Genomic DNA, 24,796 nt, shown 5'->3' with positions numbered 1-24,796 from the left:
GAAAAGTTATTAAAGGGGATTTCTAGCAACAACATGTGGCTATAACCTTGTAGACTGTATCCCAGCTACATGAAGCACAATATCGCTTGGCATGTATCTCGCAATATTTTATGCAACCGTATATTTTACCCATGCAGGTGTATCTAGATTCTAGACCAATAGGCAATAAAGCAACTAATCACGACGGCTGTGATAACACAAAAGCTGACCAGGCAGTATTCCATCTATATCAAAAAAAACTCCAATGCAGCCTGCAGTCAAATATTGCTCGCTTAGAATCACCATAGATTACCTCGGTCCAATACGGTTTTAGATTTAGCAACAATCAATCCTTTTGAAATATTCGATATAGGAACGCCATGCTCTGTGATGTGTGCATCCGGCGACCATTTAGGGAATTGCTTCCTCACATACACACGCTCACACACACACTTACGCCAATTACTTTATTTATCTAATTAGGCTTCAATATAATATATTTTGTGTGCTTTTGTATATCCTATCCATCATTATAACCATTTGCTTTGGGGGCCCTGTGACTTGTAGCACATAACCTATTAAACAATGTTCTAAATATCGATATTAATAAACTGTGATTGTGAGAGATAATAAATATATTTTGATTTCATTTGAATTAAAAGAATGATTCAGTTAAATTTAGATAATATCTCTCATTAGTGAGAACGTTGAACGTGTAAGACGCAAATTAATCCGTTTCTCGTTGTGTGGATGTAAGAGATTCGGGGAGCTCTCGTAAGATTGTTGATCCGTAAAATAGGGATCAAGTCCAACTATGTCATGGAGCTTTCAAGTTACGTAACCCGGCGAAGTTTATAATATTACTTGTTATGTTGATTGTAAATGTTATGTGTGGTTTTATTATAATTAAAGATACATACATTCCTACCATCACGCTTGTCTTTCAGAGGCGGTCAGGAGACGGGTTACAGACCTCCACTAGCCACGTTCCTGGTATACTAGTCTGTTCTCTTTCATTCTCATTTCACCATTCATCATCATTTCAGCCGGAAGAGGTCCACTGCTGGACAAATAACGATCGGTCCTGCGCTGCCCTCGTCCAAACTATTCCGGCGATCCCGATCATCAGTCCATCTTGTGGGTGGCCAACCAACACTACGTCTTTCAGTACGTGGTCGCCATTCGAGGACTTTACTGCCCCAGCGGCTATCTGTCCCTCGATCTATGTGCCCTGCCCACTGCCACTTCAGTTTCGCAACCACCGTTCATTCTCATAAACTCTTTCATACAAACTCTTTTAAGTTTGGTGCTATTGTGCTGGCACCGTAGTAGTGCATCCCCGATCTGCTCTTTTGTAACACATCCTCCGACATTCACGTTACATATTCGTGTAGTCTTCTTTGTTGTTTCGTTTATCTGTCTCACAACGCCGATTAATCTTACACGTTTACCTTCGTATAAAACAGAAGTAACAACAATTTCGTATACTGAATTAATTTTTCAAGATTTCTAGTCCATTACTCGTTAAAACATATCTGATGCTCGCATGCATATGCCTATCACCTGGATCTGATTTTATCTTTTAAATAAAGAATGAATCACCCATGCCGCATTCCCGTTTTTATATATCCTTCACATACCAATGTTGGCGAAACATCGAGAAAATACCATAGAAATGTACGGTGATAAATATGTCATTCAAAATAAAATGTAAACAAGACAACCATGAGCGGTATAATATGACATAAAACACAAAGACGAAGCTCCCTCGTCAATGATTGTTGATCAAAAGGTCTCGAATCTCGAAAGATGTCTCGAATTTACTAGATCTCTCACGTACATGTTAAACGCAGACTTTTCTTACATTGCCTTATTATATCAATGTATTTCTATTGTTGGGTGCCTGTAGCTATCGGGCTCGCAACATTTTTGATTTATCAATCGTTAGAGGACTATATTTCTACGAGATCTTGTGTCTCATTAATATTGCATGATTCTATGAAGATGCATCTATTGTTTTTAACTTAACGTAGTACTAAACAAAGTAACTATCTGCTGTCTGTCTATATAGGATTTTGTTGAGGTTTTCTAACCATATTTTTTTTCACGCACGATTTATATAACATAATTCAAGCTGATTATATTTTATCATAAGTAAGAAAAAAATCAGGGCTAAACTTTGACATTGCCTACTACCACTAGAAAGTATTTTCTAGTGGTAGAGAATTGTACTAGAGAATTGTGGTTTTTCTAAAATGTAAAAGAAAACTCCAGGATGGCATATTTCGATCTGTTAGTTGGTTTACAATTCACATTAACCATTTCATACATTAAAAATTGTGATAAGTGCGAAGCATTGCGTACTAAGCCATATAAAATATATGATAGAATCATTGTCAAATACTCCTTATTTAAATAGAGAATTATTGAATCAAAGAATTGCAATAAGATTAAATTAGAAATAATGTCATTGATAAAAATATTATTTTACTGTAAAAAATCATGAGGATTTCGATGTCCATTATTGTTGTAAATAAATATCTTGTGGACAAATATCGATTATAGTGGGTAGAGTAGTCATTACTATACAATATTTTTATGTAAATAATATATTATTACCTTTTAGTTTTATTTTTCTACTAAAACGGGTTGTTTACTTTTTATATTATTATTTATTTTAGGATTTTTAGTCTGAAAACAATAATATTTTCGTAGCACCTAAATTTTATGGACAAAGACACTATCGTGTAAGGAATATAAAAAAACAAAAAACGCTAATAATGAACTCTAAACAATGATCTCATTGTAAGGATAATGGGACAGACTAATTAAAATATTGCAATGCCATCGGTCCTTGAGTTTGTTTAAATAAAATTAGTTAATCCATACCAAGTAAATAAAAAATAATGGTATTGTAAATTGTAATCAGTCCTTGAAAAATTTCAATTTAATCCGACAGTTTAAAGTTGGCGCAAATACACATACATTAATAATTGCTACTATTAGGTATCGTAAACTAACTTCACTGTTTTCATCTACTTCTTTCTAAATTGCAACCGTGGCAAGACGGGGATCAAGTTACAATATATCTAAAAGTAGTCTTATTTTGCGAATATAGAAGAAAAACGGGGTAATAAAGTGTGTGTAAGCAGCAGAAGGCTGTAAGCCGGGGATTCCGCATTTACGGACGCGGTGTAATTGCGTGTCGAAAAATGGCCGGCCTGGGTTGTAAAATAGCACTCAGCCGGCCAAACGGCGGAATGCTTCTGTACTTTATGGTTAACGACCCCAGAGTGAGCGGGCGTCCGTCACTCACTCACCGCTCCCGGCTCAGAGATATCTCCAGATTGTTCGAATGTTAGTCAAAGGGGCGACGCACACTATGTTCAATTGCAAAAACTAGGGGATGTCTTACGGGCTGTATTATTTCTGTAGGTGACATAGGAGGTCAAAATCTCCGACGTGTAGTCCGATTTAAAAAAAATTGTATCAATTTATACTTCCAGATCGATCCATTGTGAAAAAATCTGATCTGATAATGTGATTTATGAGAAGATACTTTAACGAGATTTGTAAAATTTATTGATATAGATACATACATAGCATTTTAAATAAAAGAAAATGAAGCATTATATGGAAAAATTAACATTCTCTTCTTGATTGTGAACTCAGTATTTTAGTTACAACCAGATACCAATATATTTTGTATATATTTAAAACAAGTCATTGTAAATGTTTTGTTTATCTATTCTTAGATGTCAATTTAAACATTACCAACGCTTCGGGGACAAATAGAACTGTCTGAGAGAGAAGAGAAGGCATAACTATATTTATCGAGCTATTTAATAAATACAATTCATACACTGTGGTATATTAATATTTTAATAGAACAATAACGACCATGTACTCTCTGGATTATTTTTAATGGTGTTCGTAAAGTAGAGTTGAATGAGTGAACGGGGCGTGTTGGTGACGTTACGAGAGGTGATAATGTACTCGCAACACTCGACCGCGACCTTCGCCCTTGTCACGCGCCCCGGGGGCAACTCTAATGACACCATAATGAATAGATACATTGACATAATGCTTAGCTCGTTTATTATTATCTACTATGGATACATAAATATTTCTTTAAATGGTTTAGGTTTTTTCATGGGGAGTAGTAAGTTTATTGTAATCATCTTCTGACAACAGTCTAGGTTTGTATATTTAAAAGCTTACTTACTTTTATACTTGGTAACCGGTTGGACAGAGAAAAGTTTGGTTACATATTATGCACAACTTACATTATTTTTTTTATATATTCAGTGCGTTGTATATGATTGAGAGCGCACTCTACGACAAATAGCTTAGCAAAATTCTGTGTGCAGTAGCAATTTCAAATAAATATATAACATATTTTAGTTCAGGATTAGATCTATATATCTGTGGCCTGGTGCTAAAATGGGCCAAAGTACGTTTTTGTATGAAACGAGATTGTAATGCCAGCTTATTGTAAAAGTATGATATTTTTTTGTGCTAAAAGGGCGTAAGTGTATTAACAATCTTTCAAAAGTTACTATGTTAAAAGGCCAATGTAGTGTGCGCTTTCATACAGTTAAGTAAAAAAAAAAATGATAAAAGAGCTGCAGTATACTTAAGCCGCTAAGAAAATAATGATTGTTGATATTGGCCCTATTAGCACCAGGCCACAGATATTATTTTATGTAGAAACATGACAACATAGAATTTTATCGATAGAAAATAACCACAAAGTTGATCCCAAACGTACTTAGAAGTATAATCTGAATCTGAATTTGAAACTTTGGATATTAACTAAACATATTAAATACAGGCGTTAGCTTATGCAGACTTTTAAAATAATGATGACATTATTGTGCGTGTTTGAGTTGTGATAATAACTGATGTTGAGTGAGCCAGGCAGACATGGGTGTCATAGATATGCTCAATAGATTGAACCGCTCTCTGAGACCGACTCTCCGAGAGCCGACTCAGCTCCCGGTTCGATCCTCTTCCGCCACTTACCAATGTGTTTTCAGTTTTCCGATTACTATCTACGCTTATTCGACGCTTTATACGGTTGCCAACGCTCTTCTAATTATATTAGAAACCAATAACTGCATATTTTTTTTAATTTCTTGAACTTTTCATGGAAATCGACCTGGTGGATTTTTCAAAAAAAAAATAAAAAACATCTGTATTATTGGAGCTATGGACCCTGTTCCTGATAAGGATCAATGTTTGCAAAGATATGTATTACTAAAAATGAAAGAAAAAAAAAACAAATTTTCGGCTTTATTATTCTAAGACGGAAGAAAATTTACTCCGTATTTAATTATTTTGTTAGAAATTCTACTTTTTTATTGATATTATATCGAGGATAAATCCTGTCATGGTTTCAAATGCAGTAAGGTCATTACAGAGATGCATAAACTTATGTACTGGAGTCATGTTGAACAACCTATTGGTAAGGTAAAAGTGAGATATGAAAAGTAATTTGTAAAATTTTCCTATTTGCTTTCATTTTAATATAATGGAGTGCATTGTTTATATTGCATATATATCAAGACTCTGGTGATGAAAGTTGATGGAGTGAGTGCAACGGACTAGTGCTAATGTGGCGGCGAAAGATTATCCGATGTCCATTAGCAGTAGCTCTATCAATGTAACATTATACTTAGCGTTGGCGAAGTTTGTTTGTGTTGGGACTGAAACGAAAAAGCTATTACCCCTCTCTTTGTATTGTTTTGTTATTGTTTGTAACTATCATATAATATTTTAATTTGAAATGAAACCGTGTTTGAAGGATAACTAAATGATTGATCATCACAAAATATATTTTGATACTCCTCGTATCTAAGTGTTTCGGATACTTGCGGTTTGGCTAAGACTGCATCGATGCAATGTTTGAAAAATGGTGACTAAATATTATCTACTTTTTGTATTACCATGCAATATATCATTATTATAAAAGGCTTATATCTAGGCGCCTATTTCTGCCGTGAAGCAATAATGTTAAACATTATTGTGTTTCGGTCTGAAGGACGCCGTAGCTAGTGATATTACTGAGCAAATGAGACTTAATATTATTATGTCTCAAGGCGTCGAGCGCAATTGTATTGCCACTCAGAATTTTTTGTATTTATCAAGAATTCTGAGCGGCACCGCATTGTAATGTGGAGGGCGTATCAATTACCATCAACTGAACGTCCTGCTCGTCTCCGTCCTTATTGTCAATCTAGTAATTGTATCGCTTGTTATAGGTGTCGCACTGAATGTATACTTAGTTGCTCAGTAACTGGATGAATAAGTGATTCGCGAACGGTGTGAACAAGAAAGAATGACCAAGTTATTTTGTAAAACATTTGGTTTGCAAAATTTGGTATGTCAAGGTTGAGATTTCTCTACGCCGGTAGGTGCAAATCGAGTTTTATAACTCTCGCGAAAATTGTACGACGTAACGATATAATCATGATTCTTTATAGCAGGAACGGAGATGAAAGAGTAAAAATAATTATCTTTTTGTGCATACCGTGAATCGCCATATAAAACTCTTTGTGCGTATGTGAGAGGTCACGTCGCGGCTCAGGCTGCCCTGTTTATTTTTCCATAGGGACAGCTCTCCCTAATATTGTAACTCGTGAGCCATATATTTTCTGTTACCCTGCTATCATTGTTTATTGCTACACAGTCAAATTGAAAAATATTCGTCAAAAACACCTTCGAATCGTCATATTTATTTATCGCTACAAGTAATTCTTAAAACTTGTTATGGCTTTCAAGATATCAAACACGGCGAGAAAGTACAAATTAAAAATATTAGAAATGTTCACTGAAAGAAGCCGTTATTCCATTAACAAATATATATAAAACTTTCACACAGGTTTATAACCCTTCTTTTTCAACCGTGAATCGAAAACGTTAGTAATTTTAAAAGATAAGGGTCGAAAGATTTTATCATACACAAAAGTTTTGCTACCTAAATTACACTGCATTAACACTGGAGGATTCACGTAGGTACGGATCTACGGATACGGGTTTGTGGACTGATGTCCAAAGGAGCAAACCGGTGCGAAATTTGCTCACTTCAATAGCCTGCTTAATGGGACGATTATGATGACCATAAAATGAACGTAAGTTACTACACACATTTTCACACAGCAGGAAGTAATAAATTTCAATAATCCGTTATTAATATTCTCTCTCACCTAAGATCCGGTACTTATCGTTGATATACAGGACGTATCCTCGTCGATTTCTTGTTAATAGAGTGGATAGATCAAAATGCTTTTTAACCCGACATGCGAGTGAAAGGATCAATATATATTTGCCTTGCTAATTATAATATTCACAAGATTGAAGAACACTACGACAAATTAAATGACAATGGCTAGTAGTCAGAGAGGACATCCGCGGTGTCCTTATCAGGGAGTCACAAGGCTTCATTGTTGCGAGAAGTACGCTTTTCATAATTTTTCTCATAAAAGCCTTTTCCTGTGGCTTCTGTTAAGAATATTACTACGCTAATATAGATTCTAGTAAGTATAATGCTTCATTGAGAATCAATATTTACGGTACTGGTGTATTTTGTTTAATTATAAGATACTTAACTTCTGCTGTTATAATTTTTTCTTAAAATAATAAGTAATTCCATAAGCAGTTAGTATTGTCAATTACAAATGAAATGAAATGTTTATTTCAACAGTCCCACACACAAAATTTAAGCGGCTAATGCAATAATGTCTCTACATTATGGATTTCTCTAATCTCAATATTATTAGATCAAAGGTAGACGGGCTTTTGATGGCTCTTGGCGAACCTCTTGACCGAAGTCATATTTTTGAGGGCTATAAGTAATAATTTGAACTATCTGCACTTTCTAACACAGATATTTCTTTTTTAGACTAGATATAATTATTAATGATTTCAAAAACTATGTTCAGCTTTGTATAAAGATTCATTTAAAGAGGGGCGAGATATATCTGATTATTTAGTCATGTTAATAATTATTGACGATGTTGTTGGTTGCCCAGATCTTCTTATTTTTTTATACCACTAAATCTCTTAGATATTGAACCTTTGGTGTTCCTCGAGTAAGTAGTAATTCAAATTCAATATATTTTTAAAAAACTACCCATTACAATAGACCTGATAAGTACGGGCGCAAGAAACTCAACGGTTTTTTTTATAAAAAATATAGATTACAATGTAATATCGTAAATAAACATTTATAATTAAAGAGCCTGAGGGTGTTCGCTTCATTCTCAATCTGCGGTATCATTATGAAAATCGTTTATGCTATTCTTTTAATTTAGTCAAAACTCATATATTATACATAGGCATGTAGAATAGTGAATATTGGTAGTGGTTTATTAGGTAGCGATATAGTTTCCACAAACATTACCAAGGCAAGAGATTAAATAAATATAATTTGTCTTTGTTTTTTTGTGTTATTCGTATCATGTCTGTTTTCTGTTTTTTTGTTTGAATCTATAGAATTTTGCTTAAGCTTTTTAATTCTATGTGAAGAGAGAGAAATATTTATCATAGCGTAATAGTGATGTGAAGTCGACGTTGACGTTCTTTAATTATATTAGACGAGTGGACAGTATATTGCTATAAAACAAATTATCCATTAAAAATTATTTCTTACTATAAAGAGTTTTTATTATACTATTATTTTATTTTTATTATTTTTATATCCTTTGTGTATAATTTCTTTTGTTATCCCGCTGATACTATTCATGTTCATGTTCTTGATATCTTTTCAAATTTTCAAGTAAATCTAGGTTGTAATGGGCTAGGCTGCAATTTATTTTTTATGGAAAAGGAGGACAAACGAGCGTACGGGTCACCTGGTGTTAAGTGATCATTTCACATTCTCTTGCAACATTGGAGGAATCATAGGAGCGTTGCCGGCCTTTAAGGAAGGTGTATGCGCTTTTTTAGAGGGTGCCCATGTCGTATCGTCCGGTAACACCGCACAAGGAAGCTCATATAAATATATATAATAAAATATCTAAAACTTTTTACCAAGCCTCCTTTGCTTTAAGGCCGGCAACACCCCTGTGATTCTTGTAGTGTTGCTGGAGAATGTGTGCGGTGAATACTTAAGTTCGGTGACCTATGTGTTTGTTTGTCCACCTGTTCCATTAAAAAAAAGTAGTTTCCATATATGTAGTATTAACACATATTACTATTGCACGTGCTTTTCATAAAGACTTACTTTTACTACAGCTTAAAATAATTGGACAATTACTATTTAGGTAGGCGAAAATTTTAAATTAATTGACTTATTTATATTCAAGTCACCATTCGAGGCCTTTGCTGCCCCAACAGCCATCTGTCCGTCCAACTTTGTGCCCTACCCACTGCGATTACAGTTTTGTAATCATTTGGGTTATGTTATACCGGAAGACGCAATGTAGGTAAGCCCCCTCCAAGATGGACCGATAATCTGGTCACGATCACCGATCGTGATGGCGACCTTCGGGGCAGGCCTTTGTCCAGCAATGGACGTTTTCCGGCTGGTACGATGATGATGATGTCATCGTGTCAATAGCTGACCACTAAATACCGGCTCTGGAGCGTACTGCAACCTAGCTGCACCTCACCTGACGCTACGGAAAATACCGTTCTCATAGATATAATACTATGATGAGAACCCGGCCTTGGAGAGTTTTGAGTATGTTCTTTGGTTTTAGGTCCCCAAATGAGTTCAGTAATACAGTAGCCGATTCCAAAAGTAGCCGTTGCAAATACAAAATGGCTTGTTTGCTCAAATAAACCGAGCTAAAGTTTTTGGCCCATTAAATATAATGAATGGACGAGGGTGAGGTAGAGGCTTATGGTTCGTGATAATTAATCTCTGAAATGTTGTTGAACAAAAGTAAATAACTCGTTAAGCGGCTATATTTTAAGCTTTTAAAATACTATTATTTTTTTTTAAATAAATCGTATAACTTGTCTAAGTATATACCAATTTTGTTATTAATAACTCTTACTTCGAATACAAATTTATTATGTGAGCTACGCTATATTTCTTGTATATTGTCATAACTATTTTTTTTTAACATTCTCAGAAAGGCTAACATTATAAAATATGGAAAATTTATTCTTTAAATTTTTTTCCTCTTACTATTTATGTCACAATTTATGTCAAAAAATAACAACGCACAACGATTGGCACACACATTCTGTTAATTTTACAGAAAGAGATAGGTATAAAAAGTAGATAGTCATTAGAAAAAATACTACACTTAAAATAACAACGAAAACCAACTAATTGTTAAAAGTGTATATTTGTTCTTTCGGCGTAATCCCAATTTAGTTAAATACAAGTGAATATCGTTTAATAAGAGATAACGTTTAACCGCTAGTTGCGGAAAGCATCCTTAAAGTTAATGTTTCATTATATCATATGCTATCTTTGACTGTCAAAATGAAAAAAAAAATGACGGTATTATATTTAATGAAACATTTTCTTTAAGGAGGCCTTCTGCAAGCAGCGGTAAGTTTGTTAGGACAAAGCGTGTTGTGAACACGATGGCAAAATTGCTTCACGTCATTACGTCACAACTTCGTTTTCGATGTTTCATAATATGATGTATTAGTTCTTTGATGCCCGTAGGCACTAAATTGAATTTCCCGGAGGCGGTAACGAATGGCCGAAGGGGTTTTCAGAGAAAGAATTTAGTTCATCCGAATGACAAATCCGTTCCTTTGTGTCTGTAAATATGCACGTAGATAGTGTGATGAGTCGCCCGTAGCTGTGCTTGTGGAGTGTTTCAGTGGTTCTGTTGCGATGTGCTGCATTCCAATCGTGGCGGTTGATGTGAATCCCGGTGTGAATGTGCTCGGGTGACCCGCCAATATGTGGACGGCTCGGTGAAGCCAGCTTAGAGATTGTTATCACCGCATCACCGCATTGCTTCGACAAAGGGTCGCGCGCATCACCGATAATGCTCAAAAAATATTAATGTCCCGATGATCAGCGCATATAGCGTTGATAATTATGCCTTTATTATGCGCGTTTTAAGAATAACTTTTCTTTCCTTTTTTTATATGTGTGAGGAATACACACAGAGAGGAATCACAGCAACGTCCTGGAAACACCGCACAAGGAAAATCATTTACATATTATCTGTATTGTTTTCCCCGTCAGTTAGTGGTGTTAAAAATGTAGGAATATACTGTTAAGCGGAGTGGATCTCTGTGTTACATCACATTATTATGTGTCATGATGATGATGACATGCAGCGAAATTCAGGTCTAGTTTGCGAACAGAGCGTGCTCGATAAACTTTGGACATGACAGAACATCTCAGATAACTTGTGTATATATTCTCGTAAAATTAAAAAAAACTTGCGCTATTAGTTATTATTATTTTATATTATATTTTAAATTATGACCTATAGCACTGCCGCTTTAGTTATGCAATAATCTCAAAACAATAATAAATAAATTAAAAGTTTTTTGTGTTATTTGAGATTGTGTAAAGTTTATACAACAAAAAAATATTAGCTCTGGCGGCCAAACAGACAATAGTTAACGTTTGGCAAAGGATCATTGAGAAATTTTATTGAATAATTCCTCAGAAGCCTTTAGACGGAGGATAGTGGACGCTGAAATTCAAATAATAGGGAGGTATACATTTTCAGAATTTATCGTATACAATGGCGATATGAAATCTTGCGCGCGTCGTGCACGACCCCGCTTAACAGACAAGCGAGGATGGAAATGGAAAACCCCTGACCGCATAGTGACGAATAAATTACAATACTCGAGTCCACTCATGGCGCGCCCCTAATTGTCATTTTGTATCGGAGACTCGACTCTTCTCATAAACATTGTTTGTTCGATGATCGAATTATTTTATCGCTTCACAATTGATTGTTTAAATAATCTTTTATTTTTTTGTTTTTCTTCTATCTTTATAATTTGTTAAATTCGAATCTAGATGGTAGGATGTATTTTTAGGAGCAAAAGATGTTATTTTTCAACTAGTCTTACAACATTTTTAGTCCCATATTTGGTATCCCTAAGTGGAATCATTTTAAATAATATCATTCAGAAACAAAATGCTAATAACTTATTTCCTTAAATTTACCGTTAGTACTATAACGTGATTCTTATTCATCTTATTTTAATGGGTAGCGCACCCTCTGCTTATTTAGGCAATTGCACCCGAGTCCCGCATACTACGGGGTGCAGCATCCCACCCAAACATAACCTCTGTATAACTTATATTCTCCTAGTACTTTTATTGCATAAATCTGCCGAATCGAGAATTCGCAAACTCACCCTCTGGGGTTATTTTCTCAACGATGTGAAATGAAAGTGATGCAATGCAACTTCATTATTATCGTATGAAAATCTGACTGATAAATGCACAATATCGCGAATATTGCGAGATTCGTTTGCCATTCATTGCACGTCACCGTGTCTAATCGACACTTATAATATTATGGTTTAAATAAATATATCATGGTTCTTTTGTTGTGTCACTGTTTTATTTTTTCAAATCAATATCAGTAGAGAAAGATTATAAGAGTTAATTCATAAGGTCATCGTCAATTCAATTACAAAACCGGGACAGTACCCAGACGGACGCGGAAGCCTCTCCCAGTAATTACGAGGCGAATGTTAATGTGAAACTGCCGACATCTGCAGATGTCACGCTTATGTTACCCTGGTACTCATTTTGGATAATGATTACTGTTTATTCGTTATGGAAATAAACCCTCTTTATTTTTTTCTTTTCCGTATTTTTGCCAATACAATTAATTAGTCATACTCTTATAAAATGGAAAATTGTTACCGGTTTTCGCGTTAAACGTCTTTCAAATTATAAAAAAAGGCCGATTATTCCAAAATAAGTATGTAAACGGGAAGTCTCCTGTGTCGTTCGGTTGCGAATAACAAGGTCGGATGCGCCATTTCATTGTGGTGATGTAATCTATATTGAAATGGAGAGCTACGGATTTACAAATAAACTTGGCATAAAGTTATACCTGAGAACAAACTAATATGCATATTGTTTGCAAATAGATATTTTGCTTATGATATATTTATTCGGATGTATAATGTCTTCCGCGTTTCTTTGAAAGGCTGCCTGACGTTCGGAAACCTTCAGAATTATCATTGTATTGACAGTGTTGTCAGCGATATAGTCAAAATTTTGCATATTCTATGTGTATTCTTCCGCTAGAGTTTTGCTTTAGTGCACGTTGAGCGTGGAGTGAGACACCTTTCGCGGCGTTGTTGCCTCATGTCTCCTCCTATATATTATATGTATAATATTGTATACTAAACACACACGGACATACATCTATGTAGGTACATATATATATATAGCTCATGGAGTTCCATGATATTCGTTCACTCAAAAGTGTTGGAAGAAGTTTTCTCTTCAAAAATTCCCGTAATAAAAAAATCCTAATAAAGGGTCAGTTCCTCGATGTTTGTTTGACAAGGTAATTTTTTTTATCAGAATTTGTTTTTAAATCCGTTGGACGAAGCAATGCGAAAGTATTATGTTACTCACATGAAATTCAACGAAACGTCGGGTTTTATAAGTCTAATATGTTCTAGCTGTCGTGTGGTAACTCTGAAATCTCATACCAAGGAGATTTTATTTTAATCCAAACTAGTTATGACCCGAATAAGTTTGGAATATTACGTGGATAACACGGTACCTTTTGCTAAAGGTCTTAAAAGTGACCGTATAAAAAATATTAGAAAAAGAGACATAAAAACAGAATTTTAAAATATTTTTTTTTATTAACTAAATCATATTATAAGATTTTCTTTTAAAATGGTTTTTAGGTGATATCCCTCACTTCTGGGATTAAACATACGATTTTTTTTTATTTTTTAAAATTGTAATCCAGCTAAGACTAACTCATATTGTAAATAATATTAATTGATTTAAAATATTAATGAATTGCAATTCAGTTTGTTAAAGGTCTTCTAAATTTAACTAAAATTAAGTAATTTAAAATATATTAATGGTGTTATTTGGAACAATAATGCTGTGTTATTATCGCTAAGTACTTAAGTGCTTTGGAGCCAATCCATAACGAGTGAGCCGGTTTTAAAAGCGACCACGCCTCCATTGTGAGCGCAAAGGGGCTCAAAGGGTCGTCACACTGTTTATGTGCTTGACTTCGCTTTGAAGTTCATGTACTCCTGGTAATTCAAACGTTTTAATGCAAATTATTTGTTGGATGGTCGTCATGTTTGAAATATTTCTGTTCGTTTGTTATCCCCGACATCCGTTGTTTTCACGGTAAGACCAAAAATAAATTAAAATATTAAAAATATTTACTTTTTTTAATTAAGTACTAAGAATTTACTTTCGGATTTATTCTGCAGGAGCATCAAGGGTAGGGTTGATTTTCTTTAGAAACGAATAATTATAAATGTGCGGTTATTTTGTTACTCTATAAATAGTAGACCGTTTTATGAAGCAATAGATAATTCCAAAGCATAATTTTTATAATTTGTGTGATAGCTAATAATAATAAAATAATACTAATATACAACCTTAGATATTTTATACTCCTAGATAGAGTCTCTTGCTGTTAGACAAGCGGTAAAAACAGGCCAGGAATATAAGTTTAGTGTGCGTGTATTGCTCAAAATAGAGGATAGTTCTAAAGTCTATTTTTTCTACGTATTCACAGCTGTCATAGTCTATCTAGTCATATAAATAAATGATCTAAGTATGTGACAATGAATATCGTCAGACGACTGAATCATTAGATGTAATTAATGTCCAATATGAGACTGTTTCCCATAAACAGCAGCAGATAAACGTAGCCGTATCGCGCGTCATCTCCAGACAAAATATGTTCGTATTGTAAAACGAAAAGTCAGCTGCAAATCGAAAAATTTCACATTTTGCGGGAGCGAGTCGCTAGTATTTCATAAACGGTACAATTCTTGTGACTGACTGGACGGTCCATCCTTTATAACATAACTGTATTAAAGCACCGTACGATTCCTAGAAACCTCTTTTGTGCAGGAACACAAAGAGCTCGGGAGCAGGCACCGGGCGCCCAGGCTTTATTATAGAGATTGACCGATCGTGTAAATTGAATATCCGCCGGACCAGCCTATTGTGATCAGGGGCTTTCAAGAAACAGTAAATTTTTCATATATTTAGGAACTAAGAGTACCTACCAAGGAAGTAAGAGTGGAACATTTCAGTTTGCAGGATTAATTAAATTTGTTTAATTTTTATGATATACTAGTGGACCCAACAGACGTTGTCCTGTACACACCTCTTAAATTTGAAAAATCGATCCAGCCCTTAGAAGAGAATTATATTATATGGACAGATTTGAGAATCTAAACCAATCTCAAATTCACTGAAACAAACAAAAAAATCATCAAAATCGGTCCAGCCGTTTAGGAGGTAGTTTAATTGTGAATCTAAACCATTCTCGAATCCACCTGAAGACACACACCAATCTCAAATTCACTGGAACACACAAAAATATCATCAAAATCGGTCCAGCCGTCTAGGATGAGTTCAGTAACATACACACGCACACAAGAATTATATATATAAAGATATTAATGCTTACTTTAATATTATAAAAGGGACAGTAAGTTTGTTTGTAACGCTTTCACGCCTAAGCCACTAACCATAAATAAATAAACCACTGAACAGATTCTGATGAAATTTGGTACAGAGATTCTATTTCTCTTAAGGGCATGAACGGGGAAATAAGGGATGAAAATAGGCATGGGAATTTTGCATTTGTGGAGATAAAACCATGAAACTTTGTATTTAGGCATTTGATAAGAAGTTATAAACATTTTAAATTTATAAACATTTGTTCGATTTCCGAAACTTTGACCTACATGGGGATAAAATAGAAGATTAAAATTCGCAGGGAAATACTATTAAAGAGACTGTCCATAGCGACATAGAAGAGTGCCACCAGCAGTGAAAAAAGAAGAGTTTGTATTTGTATTATTTGAAAGGTATACTAAAAAAAAATGCTGCCTAAATTAAGCATTCCACGCGGACGAAGTCTTGAGTAAAAGCTAGTAAAACTAAAGGACTTTCTAATAATAATGGACTAAATAGGCACTTACTATATTTGGATGAGGTGTCTGTGAACTAAATACACGTTTGAATTGAAGAAATCAATGAATGGCTCTAACGACACACCTTTTACGGCCGTTCCCAATATTCAGTCTATCTCTTACTTGAGATACAAATCGTAACTATCGTTGACTTTTCTGTCCCAATAAACTTATAGACGGTAACTCACCTTATCCGTACACGCTGTGTGTCAATGGGACGACGTATAGCTTACCAGCGATAGAAGTTTGTATGGAAATTGCAATTCACGCGTCCCAATATAAGGCGATAAGAATGACTATATAATACTAATGGGTATATTGGGACAGCTTCTGATTATTAACAGCTAATTACTGACAGTAGAAGGTAGTAATTTATCTCTATCTGTAGATAGTAAGTATATTTGGAACGGCCTTTAGTTACGTAAGCATCTATCTATCTGTAGTCTGTGCCATCAGTAACAATTGATGTAATTAACTAATGTAATCATTAAAGTATCCCATGCCACTAAATCTAGCCGGGTGTAATCTAATTCTGTCACCTGTCAACTGTCGCTTACCACTGTCGAGCGGCGTCAACTAATTACTGGTTACATCGCAAGTGGACGTAATCGGAGAAATGTTGTTTACACAAATAGAAATCCGTTTCCTCAGATTGATGTATTATTTATTGAATTAGGCTTTATTTTGCGAAAATCCATTATCTTCCAAATGTTATGAGTTTTCTGATATGTGAACGCTAAGATTTGTCTTCAAAAATTCGACACGTCGTGTTTCGCCTCTACACTAGGCATCAGGAAATTTTGACTCGCCAAATGCGTGCATGAGACTGATGTATAATTCAAAATTTCTTTAGTCCATAGGATGTTATGTATGTTATCACTTTGATACGTCAGGTTTAGAGTCAAATTTACTTTTCTTTGATCATCAAAGATATTTATTCACAATGATAGATCACATTATGATATGATGCTGTAAAGTAACTAAAGCAAAAGAGACGTTCGGTTTTCACGTCTGTTAGATGACGAATTTTTATCAAAGCATTTACTGTGGAAGAACTTGCATAAAGGCATTTATTTTCTCAAAATTTATTCCTTTAGAATTCTTTTTTTTAGGCATTAATAAATGAGATTCCCACAGAAGTTTATAATATAATGTTATACCCAGAGACACAGTATCTCTAGAGATTCTCATCTTTAATTTTTACAAAATTTTTTTTGCTTCATAATATCTTAATAAACGTAAATGTATTTCACTAAGCTCACCTAACTGATGTTGTCTTGGCTCATGGTTCACTACTTTGTCCTGAACCTGTCCAGTTATATATATTAACTACACGTATAACGTTAAACTGCCCAAGACCTGACAAAATAACCAACGAAGCTCTGAAAATAGGTGGTACTCTTTTAGTGAGCCCTTTGCTACATTTCTTTAACTTGGTATTCAAAACAATGGACTGAGTCGCATATTATCCTATTGTATAAAAAGGGAGATCCAAATAATATTAGTAATTCCCTACCGATCAGCCTATTATCTACAATATATAAGTTATTTTCATCAATTCTAGAAAAGAGAATAAGAAAAACTATCGAAGAGCACCAACCCGTAGATCAGGCAGGATTCAGGAGAGGTTTCTCTACTGTCGATCATATACACTCTATCGAAATACTTATAGATAATATCTAGAGTTTAACAGGCCGATCTTTTGTATTTATCGATTATCGAAAAGCTTTTGATACTTTGTACCATCGTTCAATATGGCAGACTCTCCAATCCCAAAATTTAGAACCAGTGTTTCTTAAAGTTTTACAATATCCGTATCAGAATTGTAACAGCAGAATTAGATTGGAGACAACCGGACCTTCTATACCCATCAAAAGAGGAGTAAGGCAAGAAGATGTCATCTCTCCAACAATATTTATAGCAGTGTTACAATAAGTCATTGGACAGTTAAACTGGAAAATGGTTGGTTTAAAAATAAACAATCACTATTTAAGCCACTTAAGATTCGCTGATGACATTGTTTTGCTCTCTGAGAATACCACTGAAATGCAGTCAATAAATGACCTCCATGCGGCAAGTCAACAGGTGGGCCTTGAAATTAACCGCAATAAAACAAACATTATGACGAACTCCAAAAAAAATCCTGTATGCCTTGAAAATGAAACGCTCGATAGTATATGTATGTCGACAAATACATATACTTGGGTAAGCAAATATCGTTCAATAAACAGAGAAACGAACATGAAATAGATAGGCGAATCTCAAATGCTTGGAAGAAGTTTTGGAGCTTGAAAGAAGTTATGAAAAGTGACATGTCGATTAAAATTAAACAAAAAGTTATGGATACCTGTATATTACCATCATTATCCTACGCAAGTCAAACTTGGAAGTTCACTAATAGGATTTAATCAAAAATTTGGTCATGTCAAAGAGGAATGGAGCGAAGCATCCTGAAAATTAAAAGAATCCATAAAATACGTACGTCACGTAGCTAGACTTGCAGACAATAGATGGAGTCACAAGATATATCACGTTGGAAAGGGCCACAAGGCACTAGAAGCAGAGGTCGACCATCAACCCGGTGGTTTGATGATATCATACAAGTGGCCGGTGAATAGTGGATGGAGACTGCAAGGAACAGGGATAGTTGGAAATCTCTAAAGGAGGCCTTCACCTTTGAGAACGAGGGGTTCTTACTTTAAAAAAATATTTTTAAATTAAAAGTTACAGAAATAAGTTTTTTTTTATATAATGTGTTAATATTTAAGGAAAATGTACAAATTATTTAATTTAGTAAGAAATATAAGGCTTTTTTATTTTTTTTTAATTTTATTTATTATTATTATAACGTTAAACTGACACATTATCTACCAACGTCGACCCAAAACCGCCAAGCCTTGAAGTTTGTATTCTGCATGACAATTATTTATGTTATACTTAGTATGGCCATAAATACTGTTACAATTAACATAAAAAAATCTTACATTTGAATTTGGAATCTGTCATTTTTACACCGGTTATAATGTTTGTGTACCGGGCTATTAATAGGTACAATGAGACCTCCTCTGTTTGTGACAGAAAAATATCTGGCCGTCCACATGCTCCCAGTGTTCGTACGAAAAAGGTGGTCAAAGCAGTAAGGGAAAGAATTCGAAGAAATCCTCTCCGAAAGCAAAAGATTTTATCTCGGGAGATGAAGATAAAACCTAGAACCATCATCTGGTCATTTCTTAACTGATAATTTAAAAAAGAATAGAGTGGTATGGTCATAGTCCTTCCAGCAAGACTCGGCGCCGGGTTTTATGACCGCTCTGTCTACGCAGTCTTGGTTGGAAACGAACGTTTCAGACTCCATCAGAGCTGAAGACTGGCAGTCGTCTAGTCCCGATCTTAATATAATAAATGCAATCGATTTTAATCTAATTATTTGCAAAATATTTTTTTTTGGGATTTATTTCAGTATTTATGGCAAGACTAAGTTAATAAGTCTTGAGAAGGTATTTTTAGAAAATCAGACCTTAAAGGGGATATTTTTTTCGGATTGACGAGGACTGTTCTGTTTTATCGATATTACTGGCGGAGGAAAACAAAATTAGTGTATTTCATTTATTTATTATCAAAACAGTTCTCAGAGATCTTTTGTCTACGTACAACTGAACGATGTACATTTACGATGTTTCAACGGTAATTACACTTGGAGTACCTTAATGAATTCGGGTATGACCTTTGATGTTACAAAGACCACAGGCGGCGGTGATCACCTACCAACACATTTACGGTCATTTGCCTTAATAATACCGTAAATAAATAACATGTTTGTTTATTTGTGCAGCTGGTGGGAGGTGAGTTCGACATGGAGCTGAACTTCGTGATCCAGGACGCTCAGAATATCCAGCACATGCTGGAGCTGTTGGACCACTGCCCGCCCAGTCTGCAGGTACTCGTTTTTTGTATTATTTGTTATTTTTACCAGTGAAAGAATTATGTCCACCGGATGCTGGCTAGAGGACTAATGTGCAATCATTACTGTGAAATTAATGGACTAATGACACAAACATATTATTTAATCTCAAAATAACGCGGGCCACTGGGGTTTTTTAAGCAGGGCGTATCACTATTACCATCAGGTGAACTTATAAATTGGCTCGTCGCCTTCACTTATTAAGAAATACATGTTAAAATACACACTCAAACACAATAGGTGGACAAACAAAACGTACGCGTCGTACCTGATGTTAAGTGATCACCGCTGCCCATATTTACCAGCGACACCAAACGTACTATAGCAGCATTATTGGCCATTATTATTTGGATGGATTTGAAGATGGCCGCCGAGCAAAAGTTAAAATAATATGGTTACCATTTCCAAAGTTGTCAGTGTAGCAGATAACAAATATACGAAAAACATTTATTGAATAGTTTAAAATGATTTTATAGTTATTTATGCAACTGTAGTGTAATAAGGGGTATTAAACTCGAATGTGGGGTTGATAATAGTATCACATGAGTGTTTTAATACCTAATTATCAACAGTTGCATACAAGACTTTATCTACACCCAGAATATGAATCCTCTAAAAGATTCTGAAACAGTTAGCTTACTGCTAACATTAAAACAGCCAGCCCTAGTAGTAACCTAATATCATCGCTTACTGATTATATACAAATAAACTAAGTAGTAATGAAAGAATTATTAATTTTTGTAGTAATTTACATTTTGTATAGTGCAATTATTAAAATTCACTTGATTATTATGTTATTTTGCAGCGTTTAAAATATCCGGCGGTGTGCTTTTAAAACTTGAATCGCTCATTTTTTCAAGAAAAATGGCGGGGTTTCGAATAACCTACCTTTTTTTTACGGCGCGCCATGTTCTGGTAGTGTGGAACGCGCGTAAACGAAAATGTTTCCTTTTTTGAAATTCAAACAGATACCACGCATCGAGCAATAAGAATGTGGCTGTTTGTTGAAACTCTTTGTGTATGAAGGGATCGAAAAAAAAAACAAGGAGTGTTGTTATGAAATTCAGTACAACATTACAACACTCGTTTGGATGATCTTTAATAGAGGATTTAAAGCATTGGTGTAGATTAGTGACTTAACCATTTAACACCACAATGAACAAGCTTAGATTTAATCTCAAGGGCACTAAACTCATTACCACTCTTTTAATCAATAATATTTACAGCTTTATCATTTTACATTATATCTGTTCATGTATGCAAGCGAAGTGAGTTTGCTTTTTTAATATTAGTAGGTAAGTATTAATTATCCCTACTAATATTATAAATGTGTAAAACAAAAGCATTTGCCTTTATTTTACCGATTTTGATGAAATATGGTACAGCGATAAACTAGAGCTTGGGAAAGGACATGGGCTACATTTTATCCCGGAAAAATATTATATTCACGTCGATGAGCTATAACTGTACCAATAGTAGGTTTTATTTGCCATAGCAATCGTCCTCGAAATAAGATTAATATAATATTTTGAGAACGGGAGCGAAAACGGGAACCTGAGAACCCGGGACATGAGATAATCTTTAATTCCAAACTTGTTTATTATTTCTAAAAACCCTTAATCTACGCGGACAAAGACGTGGGCATCAGCTAGTAATAAATATGTTTTAGAAATAACAGCTATTCTCTTATAATGTGAATGATATATTTCCTTAAACTACCTTTTTATAAACGGTATATAACCTATATAATATATCAAGTTAACACTCACGGAGTTGTATCTTCAAAGATGTCGCACAAAATCCTAAAGGCACACTATAAGGCACACACTAGAACACACGTTAGATTGATGAATCGTGTGTCCCTTCGGCTGGAAATTCTTTATCCTCGCTACCCCATTTTATAAGGCTGTCATAATACTTCTATTTTTTCTGTTACCCTGGTACAATTTCACCATAAGGATAAGTTTATTTATAAAACATCCATGTGTTCGTTGAACAAAATTATGCGGCTCTACGTTTTTATACTTCACATTAATATTGTAATTTAACTTGTAATTTTATCTACACCCATGCTTTAAATCCTCTATTAAAGATTCTGAAACAGTTAGCTTATTGCCAACATTAAAACACCCAATGTTCTAATAACCATTACATCACCCAAACGAGTGTTGTAATGTTGTACTGAATTTCATAACAACACTCCTATGTTTTTTTTTTTCGATCCCTTCATGCGCAAAGAGTTTCAACAGACAGCCACATTCTTATTGCTCGATGCGTGGTATCTGTATGAATTTCAAAAAAAGATCAATTTTAGTTTACGCGCGTTCCACAGACCATCGCGCGCCGTAAAAAAAAAATAGGATAGTTATTCGAATCCCCGCCATTTTTCTTCGATATTTTTATTGTTTTGTTTACAAAAAATTAGCGATTCATTTTAAACGCTGCAAAAGAACATTATATTCGAGTGAATTTTAATTATTGAACTATACAAAATGTAATTATTACTGGTAAAATAAATAATTGTTTCATTAATACTTAGTTTATTTGTATATAATCAGTAATGGATGATATTAGGTTACTACTAGGACTGGTGTTTTAATGTTAGCAGTAAGCTAAGTGTTTCAGAATCTTTTAGAGGATTCATATTCTGGGTGTAGATAAAGTCTTGTATGCAACTATTGATAATTAGGTATTAAAACACTCATGTGATACTATTATCAATCCACATTCGTGTTTTAATACCCCTTATTACACAACAGTAATTGCATAAATAACTATAACATAATTTCTAACGGGGTCAAGTCAGGAAATCTAATGATATTGTATGCGGTATTTACTAACTTAACTGTTTTAATAATATTATGTGGACTTTTTTTTTCATTCAGATTAATAATTTAACACTAAATCAATAAAAGAAGACCTTCGAAATGTTTGCAATCGATGTGTCCACTTTTTTGTAATGCTGCACGGGACTGTGCTTACCTGTTTTATTTGTATGGGTTGTAATACAATAAGACACGCCCACTGTGTAATATTATACTTTTTTCATCGTTCAACTTTGTACACTCCTCCGAACTGGAGTTTTTGTTGTACACAAATAAGTCATGGTAACGCCTTTCCATTTATGTTGCCTTGGTAGTTTTGTGGAGCAAGTCAACCCTTTTTCAAAGTTCGTTTCGGTTGGCACCTCTTAACAACCATCTGTCTCACATATCTTTGTGTTCAAACTAGTAGGGAGTATTGTAATTATTAATTGTCATGCCTTTCCATTTCTGTTGCCTTGGTAGTTATGTGGAGCAAATCAACCCTTTTTCAAAGTTCGTTTTGGTTTGCGCCTCTTAACAACCAACCATCTGTCACACATATATATATTGTTTGTGTACAAACTAGTAGGGAGTATTATAATTATTAATTTTCATTGTATCGCCTTTCCGTTTCTGTTGCCTTGGTACTTATGTGGAGCAAATCAACCCTTTTTCAAAGTTCGTTTCGGTTCGCGCTTCTCAACTACCATCCTGTCACACATTTCTTTGTGTACAAACAAACTAGTAGGAAGTATTATAATAATTATTAATTATTGTGAAATCTCGAGTTTTGTATTAATACTCATTATACGGAATTGAAATTTGAACGCATCTACTTTTGTAGCAAAAATTTCATATACTTACAATATACTAGTGTATAAACAAACAAAGGGTGCGAGAGAGAAGAACACCGTATTTTTGGTTTTTTTTATTACTTCGATGGTGATTCCTTAAGTCACGCAATGTTAGTTAATGGTGGAAGCATTACTTGAAGTGCCGCCTTAAAGCGTTATTAAGGGCTTACTACGCTTATGTGGATATCACATGTTATGGGATCTTAATGTCGGGTAATTCGACGATCATCAATAGCCTAAAAAAGTGTTTGAGTAGTATTAAAAAAACCCTATCCACAACGCTATAGATTTTGTACAAGTAGATACAGAAATGTAGTAGCATGGACCAGTCAACCCTACAACACCTACTGCGTAGGTGACGCACCAGGTAGAACTTTCTTTGACTGGACTTTCACCACAGTGCGGTGGCCCCGGATCGATCCTCGCTCGCCACTTACCAAAGTGTTTTTGGTTTTTGAACTATTATGAGGTTGACAACGCTCCTGTGATTCCTCCAGTATTACAAGAGAGTATGCGCCGTACTGATCACAAACAAAACATCAGGACACACCTCCCCCCTAAACATCCTGCTCGAAAGCTGTAATCGTTCTTATACCTATCTGTTGGTTCAGGAGATTATCGGCGTCAGAGATTATCAAACATCCGATAACAAGGGGAGCTCGTCACTACAATAATTGCGCTCGTCACCTTGAGACATAAGAAGTGCGATTTTCCCCGTAATTTCACTAGGTACGGTGCCCTTTAGACCGAAATACAATAATGCTTACACACGGCAGAAAAAGGCGCTATTGTGGTTACGGTACCTAAGGGTACGGTTACCTAAGGTTTTAAGCCCCGAGGAAGCACAGGGCTAAAAAAATGTGGAAAAAAAAAATTATGTCTATTGGACAGTTTTTTTCAATTTGACTCCCGTATATTTTGAGTGTTGAACAGTTCGTTATCATGTAGGTCAGACACGCGCCAAGATTGATGAGCAGTGAAGCTGCGGAAATCGTCCGCATCAAGAATACGCTTGCTCATCTTATTAAGATGCGATCATTGATGTGATGTACACTAATTGATGTCTACAAGAAACAGAATAAGCGTTTACTGTGTAA

At 34.8% G+C, this 24,796-nt stretch overlaps 1 protein-coding gene across 1 annotated transcript in view; it reads left to right on the top strand.

Annotated features, from left to right (window-relative positions):
• The window catches only part of LOC126970780 (neurobeachin), a 421,762-nt gene that overhangs the window by 82,958 nt on the left and 314,008 nt on the right, over nucleotides 1-24,796 (top strand). The window contains exon 3 of the mRNA XM_050816853.1: nucleotides 19,913-20,017. Coding sequence (XP_050672810.1) covers nucleotides 19,913-20,017 — 105 coding nt within the window. The remainder of the gene's footprint in view (nucleotides 1-19,912; nucleotides 20,018-24,796) is intronic.

Source organism: Leptidea sinapis, chromosome 22, assembly GCF_905404315.1.
Source record: "Leptidea sinapis chromosome 22, ilLepSina1.1, whole genome shotgun sequence".
Taxonomy (NCBI): Eukaryota; Metazoa; Arthropoda; class Insecta; order Lepidoptera; family Pieridae; genus Leptidea; species Leptidea sinapis.
Note: the sequence above shows the minus strand (reverse complement) of the source record. Positions and strands in the feature narration are given on the sequence as shown.